This window comes from Podarcis tiliguerta (genome assembly GCF_965153285.1).
Source record: "Podarcis tiliguerta genome assembly, chromosome: 12".
In the NCBI taxonomy this organism is placed as follows: Eukaryota; Metazoa; Chordata; class Lepidosauria; order Squamata; family Lacertidae; genus Podarcis; species Podarcis tiliguerta.
In genome coordinates this window covers 5,573,396-5,585,827 of record NC_139545.1, presented here as the reverse complement: position 1 = coordinate 5,585,827, position 12,432 = coordinate 5,573,396, and the positions used below count along the sequence as shown (strand labels likewise).

General features: G+C 43.5%; 2 protein-coding genes across 6 annotated transcripts in view; both read right to left on the bottom strand.

Moving 5' to 3' along the window:
* LOC310661335 (uncharacterized protein) overlaps nucleotides 1–12,432 on the bottom strand; it is a gene marked incomplete at its 3' end in the record, with an annotated part of 330,664 nt that overhangs the window by 184,919 nt on the left and 133,313 nt on the right. The window lies entirely within an intron of this gene.
* The window catches only part of ELMO1 (engulfment and cell motility 1), a 314,930-nt gene that overhangs the window by 235,067 nt on the left and 67,431 nt on the right, over nucleotides 1–12,432 (bottom strand). For all 5 annotated transcript variants that reach the window (XM_083407049.1, XM_083407043.1, XM_083407046.1 and 2 more), the window contains exons 3-4: nucleotides 4,889–4,929; nucleotides 3,127–3,199 (exon numbers count right to left, since the gene is read on the bottom strand). In XM_083407049.1, the coding sequence (XP_083263175.1) occupies nucleotides 3,127–3,199; nucleotides 4,889–4,929 (114 nt within the window). The remainder of the gene's footprint in view (nucleotides 1–3,126; nucleotides 3,200–4,888; nucleotides 4,930–12,432) is intronic.

The following is a 12,432-nucleotide window of genomic DNA, read 5'->3' as shown; positions in this document are numbered from 1 at the left end:
TTCTCCCTCACTCAACCGGTAAACAGTAAAAACTGTAGCAGTAGTCACGGGCATCTGAGTAATACCAATGGCATTTCATTTTCTGGCCCTATTTACTTTCTATCTGACTCAAGGCAGCCTATAAGCAGAATAAAAACCCTCCTTGCAGCACAAATGTACAGTCCCTGTCTGTCTTGAGCACAGATTAATGGCATTATAAAAATCTGTGTTCTTCTAGTGGAAATGCACACATACGCTCAACAGTAGCAGCAACAGAGAGCACAAACCAGATTCTCCCAGAAGGTCTCATTTCCTCCCAGAAGAACACCTGTGGTAGGATTGGAAGGAAGGAGGCAGCTGGGGCAAAATTTTACTATTTACAACTTTTTCAGGGCCTTGTGCTTCCTATTCCACCCCCCACGACTCAAGAGTGTCATGTGTAAAGCAACTCTAAGGAGAGTTCACAGAAGTATGTTCATACAGTGGTGCCTCGCAACAGTGGCGTAGCGTGGGGGTGCAGGGGGGGCCGGCCGCACCGGGCGCAACATCTGGGGGTTAGGGTTAGGGGGCGCAAATCCACGGGTTAGGGGGTGCAAATTACTTGCCTTGCCCCGGGTGCTGACAACCCACGCTACGCCACTGCCTCGCAAGACGAAATTAATTCGTTCTGCGAGTTTTTTCGTCTTGTGAATTTTTCGTCTTGCGAAGCACGGTTTCCCATAGGAAATGCATTGACGGTTTCCCATAGGAATGCATTGACGGTTTTAAGAAAAAGGCGCAAGACGTTTCCATCTTGCGAAGCAAGCCCATAGGGAAATTCGTCTTGCGAAGCAACTCAAAAAACAAAAAACTCTTTCGTCTTGCGAGTTTTTCGCCTTGCAAGGCATTCGTCTTGCGAGGTACCACTGTACATCATTCTTGGTTACTAAAACTTCAAGGAACGTCCTGCATAATGAGAAAGCCATCGCTGATTACATTTTTGTATTAGCTCATGTGTGTGGATATTTAGCAGAAGCAGTTCATATGCCAAACTGCAAGTCATCAAGTGCTATCACATGCACCATGCATAATTCAGCCAGCAAAATCCGTAAATTCTGACAACGAGCCAAATAACTTTTCATCTAGAGTGGCCAAGAAATACTTCACAACTAAAATGAAGCATTTAACACAGGGCTGCCCCAGTGGAAGAGGTTAAATCTTGTGAAAAGGAATCACGTTGAGCGTATTATCTTGCCTCAGCACTATCACTTACATGGTTTCATCCACATTTCATTTCTGCATATTTTGGCACTAACTAAATTAGCACTTTGGCTCCGGAAACGTGAAATGTTTAATATTAAAATTTGCTAGAATAAGCTCCCTTACCCAGCCAAGCCCAAAAGCAGCACCCAGCTTAACACGAAGAACTGCAAATACTCAAGATTGTTTGCCGTTTACTTCCTAGGCACTTTCAACTAATATGACGTATTTCAAAGGGTGAACTTCAGTTTAGCTTGTGCTTCAGAATTCAAGTGGTTGAAAACTGTCACCTGGAACAATTGATTTATTTTGCATGCTTTGTGCTGAGAGAAATCGGAGTGTAAAACACTTTTGTAACATGCATCAAGACGACTTGCCTGCTTGACTTTATTAATAAAACAAAAACTGCAATGGACTGCTAGTAGCCCACAGCCCAAGAGCAGCATCCAGACTGTGGGCTTGGCCAAATCTCATGCACCGCTCAGAAAACCTCCTCCTAGCACAAAATGAGTAAACACTCCAAGCACAAATTAATCCAGTGTTTTTGTTTTGTTTAGAAAGAAAAAAACGAGATGCTACTGCTCATATCTTGATAAAAGTGCCATGGGCGCCAGCACAGAAAAAAGCACTGCTTTAATCCAGTATAAATGCACACCAAGGCAACAATTAGGGCACCTCTCTCACAGAGATGGCAAGTGTTATGCAACTCTTAAGTCTAATTTCTATTAAGATACCATTTCGGGGAGAAAAAAGGGAAGTGGTGGCAACAATACTTTGTTTACCTAACAACCAGCTCTGGGTATGTCTCATTTAGGTTTCCTGTCTGCTGCATCTCGACAGTACTCCGATTATGAATAAGTGCCCGCTCAACTATACTTTCTAAAGAGGTTTGGACACAGCAGTCCACAGAGCTAGCAAAGTGGTTTTGGTAGAAAAGGATTTCATTTTGCCCTCCTCTGCCCACAGCCTTACAACACAACTGAGCATCACGCAAGAAAACTGCTTGCTTGCATCACTTGAGGGTACAGAGAGGATGTTGCTATGTGCTTGAATGCTCTGCCATGTATAGTTTTATTTCAGGAGAAAAGGATTCTTCCCTTTGCATGCTAATTTTCTGTGTGTGAGACTTTGTTTTTGGTGGGCAAGTCTTTCAACCGGCTACCACACTCACCTGCTCTCTTAAGTGGCAAAGTTCAAAAACTGCTGTTTGCACAGATAAATCCTTAAGATTTATCTACAAAAACCTGAGAGTCAACTTTATGGAGCCTCCCTCACCATTTCAGAACCAAAGAGTTGAATTCTTGAAAGCAGACAATGCCATCCTCCACTTGAAATGATTGGGGATGGGAGAATAACTAAACATGCATTTTAGGAGAGCAGTTTCAAAGTGTTGGCAATATGAAGGACATTCTTCTAAGCAGGCGGTTTAAAAAAACGAAACAGCCCCTACAATTCATTCATTAATATTTACTCCAAATCAAGTGCTCTAAGTTCAAGATCCTTCTCTAGACCCAGTGACATACCAGCAGCACTGGAAGAACTGGCACAAAAAACCTTCCACAGTTAATTCTGATACAAGTTGCTTTATTAAGAAGCAATTACTGTCAGCATGCGGATAATGCTTATCCAATTAAAATCGTGTCTAGAAAGCCCTCCAATACCCCAATTATATTTCTAACCACAAAAACTGAACTGCTACATTACCAGGAGACAGAGTTCAGACCAATAGGATGAGGCACAGTGAGCCCATTATAACCCACTTGGGTCTAAGTTCTGTAAAAACCAAGGTTATAACGCAATTTCCCTCAACATTAGCTCTGAAACTGAATTGTCAGCGTGAAGATCATTTTTTAAACAAAAAGAAAGAAAAGAAAAGCGCACAAAGGATGTCCAGAGGTATTTTCTTACCTTTTCGGTGATGTAGAAATTGGTACTATCAGCATGTTGCAGTGCATAATACTCGTGATTTGTAAGAGACCACCTTAAAAGGTACAAACAATTTTATTAGTAAAATGCACTTGGATGACAGAAGCCAAGAACAATTTTTAGATTTTCGCTTTTTAGTTACATGTCTGAGCACAGAACACTTGGGTAAATCTAGAACCAGAGTAGGGAACCTCCAGTCCATGGGTCTAATCAGCAACTGTTTGGGCCAAGGCACACCTACCTGCCCTATATCTGACATCATACCTGTATCACATCAGGTGTGATCTTTACAGCACATAAAGATGCAGCTGGGTCCAAAAAACAAGCTGGTGGACGGCACCTCAAAAGCCCTTCAGCAAAATCCTTTGCAAACCCTGACAACCAGCTAATTGTCAGGGCCTGGCAAAGCAGAGTACCTTTGCCTGCATGGCTAGATTACAAACCACATATGCAAAAATGGGTTGCCTGACGCCACATGGGCAAAAAATATATGTGTGATGTCAGGTGATTGACAGGTGGGCATGCCCACCCACTGTCAAACTGGCCTATGGAGAATGGGAGAGAAAGGAACTGGTTTGCCAGCTGGATCCGGTTCCTTACTCCTAATCTAGAGAAGGGTTTAAGGAGCCTATTTAAAGATAATGTATATTTCTTTTAGGGACGCGGGTGGCGCTGTGGGTAAAACCACAGAGCCTAGGGCTTGCTGATCAGTAGATCGGCGGTTCGAATCCCTGCGACGGGGTGAGCTCCCATTGCTCGGTCCCTGCTCCTGCCAACCTAGCAGTTCGAAAGCACCTCAAAGTGCAAGTAGATAAATAGGTATCACTCCGGCGGGAAGGCAAACGGTGTTTGCGTGCGCTGCTCTGCTTCGCCAGAAGCGGCTTAGTGCTGCTGGCCACATGACCCGGAAGCTGTACGCCGGCTCCCTCGGCCAGTAAAGCGAGATGAGTGCCGCAACCCCAGAGTCGGCCACGACTGGACCTAATGGTCAGGGGTCCCTTTACCTTTACCTATATTTCTTTTATCCATGCTGGAATAATTTCAGCCAAGTCCCTAAGCAGTTATGATTTCCCCTGAACTAAAAAAGAAAAAAGACAAATGCAAGATTTATTTTTTAAATTACTGCACAATCTCTCCAGTCCCACATTTGTAGTTCTCCAAGAGGATCCTCAGAGGATTGAATGGAATAGTCTGCCAGGGTACAGGAAGGCAGCTTAAATGCCACTTTGGGATGAGGCTGCAGGTCTCTCATTTGCAGGTAATTTCTTTGGGGAACTGAATATCTCCTGCCTGTGCAGCACTCCATGCAAACACCAAAGATTGCCTAAGCACACTAGAGAGAGTCACGTGTTCTGACGCAGTTAAAATGTCCAATTACAACTGGGGAGAGTTTGAGTGACCTTGGGATAAGTCACTCTCAGCCTAACCCACCGCACAAGCTTGTGTTTAAAGTCGAGGCAGCAACTATGTAAGTCACATTTAACCTCCTGGAACAAATATATATAGTTGTCCATTACTTGTTTGTGTAATGTTCACATTTGTACATATAAATTGTCTTTCCCTCTGTTTTATCTTCAAAATGGATGAAAGAAAATTGAAGCCCACACCTTGGAAACCAGTACAGTGTGTGTGTGTGTGTGTGTAGGCTCCTGGGAGGTATTTGAATTAACTCGCAAGAGGGAGAAAATATATCTGAGAACTGTTTATTTTGAGAGTTGAAAGCACAGCAACAAATAAAACTCACCCATCACAGGCTTCCTTTATGATTGCTGACAATGGCTTTTTCTGAGGACAAAAAAGGAAAATGCATTGTGTGAGAACATCATAGCATAGCCTTCAGTAGATATTTGCAATACCAAAAGAAAACTTGCGCCTATTTCTGTTTAGTGTGCAAATGTTTGTTGAAAATTGATATATAATCTATGTACAACAACCAAAATGGTCTGAAAAATTATTATAAACTCATTAGGTAGCCCCAAAGCAGGGACAGAGAAAGCAGGGACAGGTAGAGGGTGGTATATAAATTTAATAATAATAATATGTTGCCGGTTACAATTCTCATCATCCTTGACCATTAAGCATGCTGGCTAGAGCTGATGGGAACTGGAGTCCAACAACATCCCTGCCCTACAGCAAAACATTATTTCTCAGCAGCCTACTGGCAAAATGAGGAAGAACCGTGATCTGAATTATTGAGAACACTTCTAGTACTTATTTCCATTTCTGATTAACGGCAAATTGCTATTTTATCTGTGGTTAATTTTAACTAGTACAGTGGTACCTCTGGTTACATACTTAATTCGTTCCAGAGGTCTGTACTTAACCTGAAACTATTCTGAACCTGAAGCACCACTTTAGCTAATGGGGCCTCCTGCTGCCGCTGGAGCACGATTTCTGTTCTCATCCTGAAGCAAAGTTCTTAACCTGAGGTAATATTTCTGGGTTAGCGGACTCTGTAACCTGAAGCGTATGTAACCTGAAGCATATGTAACCCGAGGTACCACTGTATTGCTCTGAAACATGGCAACTTTAAAATCATGGGTTATCAAGCTGGCTTCCTTCAATAAACCATAGGCAAGATGAGTCCTAGCACAGAGTTCAAACACAACATTAAACAATGGTTAATCAAAATAACCATGGCTTGAAGTTGGCTCGCTTTAACAAACCACTGTAAAAATGAACAAGAATTTCTGGGGTTTGAAAGAAACAATGAGGTCAAATAAAAAATGGAGGTAAAATCTGAGGAATTTTAACATTAATATTGAGGCTACTGATTCAGGGCTGGCTCAGGACATCATGGCTTCCATAAGAACCATGGAACGGTTCCATCACAGCATTTCTACAATGCATGTGACTGGTGACGCCCTGAATCTGGCTTTCTCAGTAGGGCAAGAAGAGAGTGATCTGAAGGTAGGAGATCTTGCCACCTTTCCCTTGTCATGGTTAGATTGCCTCCTGTTCAGATTTAGACTGAGTGGCTGCTCCTCTGCAAAGGTTTGGAGGGGCTATTAGAACGGTCCACTCTCAGAGAGTCTGAAGATTTCCATTCCAGATGACTTCAGGGTCTTTTCCATCGGACAGCCCTGTTGAAGCTCTGGGTTAATTCTGTGGTACATAGCAATGAGCTGAGCAGCTCACACCATTGTCCCTCTGCACCCTCTTGAACTTTGATGAGTGGCACTGTGGTATCCCTCAGAGCTATGGGCATTGCTGCTTATTGGAAGACTGCTAGAACACAAGAGGAGGAGGACTCTGAAGGTAAGCAATTGAACAAAAGTGTGTGCTTATTGTCAAGCATACTTTGTAGAAGTGAAGGCAGCGAAGAGGAGATACTTCTTGACCTCCACTGAGTCCGCCGTTGCTCAACACACCTTGCTCTGAAGTCCCTGTGGAGGTGCGCTTTGAATGCAAACAATGCAGGCAAGCTAAACACTTCAATTGGCCTCACTGATCAGTGGCTACAATGAGCCCCCTTTCTCAGCACCAATAACTTACAGCCAACTCCATCAACTACGTTGGGGAGAAAAACACCAGGGATGAGGACAGTTCACATTTCCCTTTTGCTTTAAAGATTAAGCCCACCCCACTCCACTTACTATGCAAGTGGGGTGGAGGTAGGGTTAAAATAGTCTGGGTTGCTGCTATAATTTGGTCTTCAAATAATTTGGTCTTCAAACAACAGAGCTATGGAGCAAATCTGTTAAAATTACTAAAGGGGGATAGGCAGGGACTAATCTGACATATTTGAGATTTCCCCTAATTCTCTGGTCACTGAACCCTTTTTTGGAGGCAGAAGTGTCTGACTACTAGTGATGATCATTAATGTTAAATGTAATTAGGTCCTGGGTGTTAAAGGGCTTGGTATTATTTCCTGTACTCACTAGCATCTCCTAGACAGAAAAAAAGACTTCACATCTCACAGCAAACATTGTTCTAATTGATACACAGAGCAATTCACAAACAACTTTTTTTAAAAGTTGCCTTTCTTACATCTAGGTGAACAAATAAGTGTCATAACTAAAGTGTATTTCATAGAATCATAGACGTATAGAGTTGTAAGCGACCCTTAGGATCATCTAATCCAAACCGCTGCAATATAGGAATACAGTGGTACCTCAGGTTAAGTACTTAATTCGTTCCTGAGGTCCGTACTTAACCTGAAACTGTTCTTAACCTGAAGCACCACTTTAGCTAATGGGGCCTCCTGCTGCTGCCATGCTGCCGGAGCCTGATTTCTGTTCTCATCCTGAAACAAAGTTCTTAACCTGAAGCACTATTTCTGGGTTAGCTGAGTCTGTAACCTGAAGCGTCTGTAACCCGAGGTACCACTGTATGCAGTTGCCCCATATGGGACTCAAACCTGCAACCTTTTTGCAATACTGAGTTTGGCAAAGCTAGCTCTACATTATACAGGACTGCTTTTTCCTGATTCACTATAGTGAATTCAATAAATGCAATAAACACCCATTAAACAAGATAACACTAAATAATCTGCTGAAATTATCCACTAAATCAGCAGTATGAATTCCAGTATAGCTGTCTCTGCTGTGCTGCGCCGTCTGGCTAAAGTTACTTTAGTTTCAAGGTCCCCAAAATAGAAAGAACACTGTCTGGTCTGGAGATGTCACAACATTCTGAACACTGCTGCAAACATAAACACTTGTACGCCTAGGAAGAAAAACCAAAGCAAAAAAGCAAGAGCCATTTGGATGAATAAGAGATTGTCACAAAGATGACGTAGATTGATTAAAGCAGTCACCAGGAAATAAACACATCTAGTCAGTTTTGTTTTGCAAAGAGTGGCCTAGTTTACATGCAACACTAAGCCAACGCATGGCTTAGTGCAAACGAACAAATGTGTGGCTTCTCATAGAGAAGAACATGGCCGCTTTGCAACTGCTCTGGTCCTGCTGCTGCTGCTGTGAGCTAAGCCGTGGTTTGGTTTAGCATTGTCTTCAAACCTGGGCTCATGGTTTACCACATTTGCCACATTTCCTTAAACCTCTGAGTCAGCAAGTTGGAGTGCGGCTGCTTCCAGAATCTGGAATGACGGAGCTCTTACAAATGCAGGGTATTATGTGGCACCTATAACAGCGCCAAGTCCACCCACAAAGTAGCCAAGGGGGCACATGTGGGATTAGGCTGTCTCGTAGGTGAGCAGATCCCAAGCTGTTAGGGGATTTATATACTAATAGTAACCCCTTGAACCTGGCCCGGTAGCAGATCTCTGAGCACAGGTGTTGAATCATAGAATCATAGAGTTGGAAGAGACCACAAGGGCCATCGAGTCCAACCCCCTGCCAAGCAGGAAACACCATCAGAGCACTCCTGACATATGGTTGTCAAGCCTCTGCTTAAAGACCTCCAAAGAAGGAGACTCCACCACACTCCTTGGCAGCAAATTCCACTGCTGAACAGCTCTTACTGTCAGGAAGTTCTTCCTAATGTTTAGGTGGAATCTTCTTTCTTGTAGTTTGGATCCATTGCTCCGTGTCCGCTTCTCTGGAGCAGCAGAAAACAACCTTTCTCCCTCCTCTATGTAACATCCTTTTATATATTTGAACATGGCTATCATATCACCCCTTAACCTCCTCTTCTCCAGGCTAAACATGCCCAGCTCCCTTAGCCGTTCCTCATAAGGCATCGTTTCCAGGCCTTTGACCATTTTGGTTGCCCTCCTCTGGACACGTTCCAGTTTGTCAGTGTCCTTCTTGAACTGTGGTGCTCAGAACTGGACACAGTACTCCAGGTGAGGTCTGACCAGAGCAGAATACAGTGGCACTATTACTTCCCTTGATCTAGATGCTATACTCCTATTGATGCAGCCCAGAATTGCATTGGCTTTTTTAGCTGCCGCGTCACACATACTGACAAGGCCTCTCAACGATCGCGCTGCAGCATTCTGCATTAACTGCAATTATGTGTTCACCTCAGCTTTGCTCTGAGCAACAAAAGAAATTCGAGATCGCTATAATAGTTTAAGCTAAGTATCGTCTATCAAGGAAAGCCCTCGTGGTTCCTGCCAAATATCCTCTCCATAGTAGTGACTATTCTGGGAATTTCTGCACAATAATAGATGTGTATAATGAGCCTCTGAATAACTTAAGTACAAAAGCCTAATTAAGTCCCGGAACCTTTTCCATATCTAATGCAAATAGACACCTTTAATCAGTTATTAATTTACCCTAGGAAAGTAACAAATGCATACTGCAGCAAGCATCTTCAACCAGTAATTGGGTTAATCCTAAACATACATTCTCTGGAAATGTATCTCCATCTTTCCCTACGAAGTACAATTCATTCACCTGGCTGCAAGCTCTGCTTGCCCAGGGACCCCCTCACGACCATCCCCTTACCCTGCAGCAAGGTAAACCTGTGTCCTTTGTCAGTTAATGAGATCCTCCTTTGTGCTACAGATCACACTTGTCATGAAGCTTCCTTCTTGTAAGTGAGCATCTCTCAGTCCACAGAGCTGAGAGGAGCATTTGGGGAAGGTGGGAGGAAGAGGAGAAGGTGCACTCCCAAAGGGGAGAGGTGTACGGACAGGCTAAGAAATGGTCTGGGTTTCTTGCTCCCCTGTAAAGAGCCGTAGCTACAGGAGGCTACCCAAGTTTTTGGGCCCAGGTAAAGCCTCCAGAGGGGAACCACTGAGGCTCCCTGCCGGTGTGTGTTATGCAAATGCACATGCAGGGTGCCAAACTTAGTCTTTGACCCAGATAAAATAAAGTCTAGTTTCACCCCTGCCCCTGTCTATGAACACCCTGACAACCAGGTTGAGCTTTCATGCATGCAATCGTATATTCAAAAAGACAAAGGTGCCGTCAAAACAAAAAACCGGTATTTCAGTATTGACAGACCAGTCATGGTTATTTTAGCTAACAGAATTAGAAATAGATTCAGGTTGGTAGACATGTTGGTCTGACAGTCAAAATATATATAAAAATTGTCCAGTAGCACCTTAGAGACCAACTAAGTTTGTTCTTGGTATAAGCTTTCGTGTGCACGCACATGAAAGCTTATACAGTGGTACCTCGGGTTAAGTTCCAGAGGTCCGTTCTTAACCTGAAAACTGTTCTTAACCTGAAGCACCACTTTAGCTAATGGGGCCTCCTGCTGCCGCTGTGCTGCCGGAGCACAATTTCTGTTCTTATCCTGAAGCAAAGTTCTTAACCTGAGGTACAATTTCTGGGTTAGCGGAGTCTGTAACCTGAAGCGTATGTAACCTGAGGTGCCACTGTACCAAGAACAAACAGAATTAGAAATAGCAAGGCATGGCTTTTCAGGGGCTCAGAATTTGCTCTTCTATTTCAGAGGCAACTTAGCACACTTGATCCCTGGAATAAAAGGGCCCTAGGAAGTTAACAAGAACATAAAACCAAGAAAGTAATGAGATCACCCCTAAGCTGCCTCTGCTTCCCCCCTCGTGAGCGATACTTCCCATATGATAAAAATGTGTCTTCTTTCCCCCCTTTTCTTTCTTACAGCACACAATTTGTCTCCAGAATTAAAACACTAACAGCTGGTAAGCAAGATGCTCTTGCAGCACTCCAGGAAGGCCTCCACGCCCGTCCCGTGCAGCGAGTGCCGTCAGTTACGTAACTCGTGGCTACAGAGCAGACCTTGGCAGGCGAGAAAGATCAAAAGTGTAACACAAGTATTACTACAACGTGCCACACATGCAACATCCTCCCCACCCCCCACCAACAAGCCAACAAAAGAGTCACTGTCTGTGAAAGGGACAACTGGGTTCGTAAGCCGGCTAAGCTGTTATCTCTCCCTCTGGAAAGAACTGTGTATCCAGAGTCTTTTTGGAGCACTGGTTTCTGTTATCGCCTGATGTGGAACATAACAAATGCATAAGAGTCTACATTTCAGAACTATACAATTTAATAGAAAAGGAAGCCAAACAACCAGCCCCTTTTAATGATAATATTAAGGTCTCTCTTTGTGTGTATTTTCCCTTCTCTCCAAACACAACATCCCCATTCCTCAAGATGCGGGTTCCCCCCCCCCCTTGCCCAATTGTAAATATTTGCCTGGTGTCAAGGAGAAGGAAGGGTGGTTATTTTTCATTTTGTTAATCCCTCGGCCAGTTCAACAATGATTTCTTTTTTTAACTTTGCTAACAAATGCATTTTACAAAGCAATTCTGCATCAGTACTTCTTAAATGAAACACATTTCTTGATCTGAAGCCATAATTTGTGGACTGGACGCATATGAAGGCCTAGGAAACATGTGTTGAGGTCCCCATCACAGGTCTAGGGGGACAGGGTGCCACCAGGTTGCACTCAAACTGAGATACAACCAGCACATATTGTCATGGAGTCCCTAAACACAACTGCTGCAATTTGCAAAATCCAGCAATCCTTTCTGGTACTACTATCCCAGGCTAGCTAGATTTGAGAGTTATGTACAACCAACTTCTCAGCTCAGGCTGATGCTGGAGTGCTTTTCTCCAACATTTCTGCATAAACCATAGCTCCCTCTCTTCTTTCATTCTGACAATGGAATGGTAGCTTCATTTCCCCTGGCTGATATTGCACTCGCATGACGGTCCATAAAGCAAGCAGAATGTTAAGTGTTGCTGGGAAACAATGTGTGTCTATGTGGCAAGTCATTACATCGAGGAAGTTAAGTCTTTTAGAAGAATTCAGTGAACATTAATAGGATGCCAGTTTTAACGCCTGAAGAAAAAGATATGTATAGGACAACAAACTGCTTTTACTATTTGAAAAGATTTGTAGCACGTCTATTACATGCCATCTCCTTCTGACTAATCCTCACAACAACTCCGTGAAGAAGTCACTGGTATACTAATTTTACAGATTATTATCTGTAAAATAGAGATGAGGTGAGTTCCTCCAATCCAGTGTTTCCTACGCTGCTGCATTTAATTTTGCATTTCTTTCCAAGTTTATATGGTATTATGTATTAGAACAGTTGTTTGCAAGGGGTTAAATGTGGGCACTTGCATGCATGCTCTCACTTCAAAGCTTCAGCAGAGAAACCTAAGGACAAGGTGAATATAGGAATTCTGCTAACTAGGTGGAGCACTGCTCTCCTTGGTAGCAAGTGTCTGGGAATACTTGTCTTCTTGCCAGTACAGTGGTGCCCCGCAAGACGAATGCCTCACAAGACGGAAAACCCGCTAGACGAAAGGGTTTTCCGTTTTGGAGGTGCTTCGCAGGACGAATTTGCTATGGGCTTGCTTCACAAGACGAAAATGTCTTGCGATTCTTGAGGGTTTTTTTCGCTCCCCACCCCCTTTTTCTAAGGCGCTAAGCTGC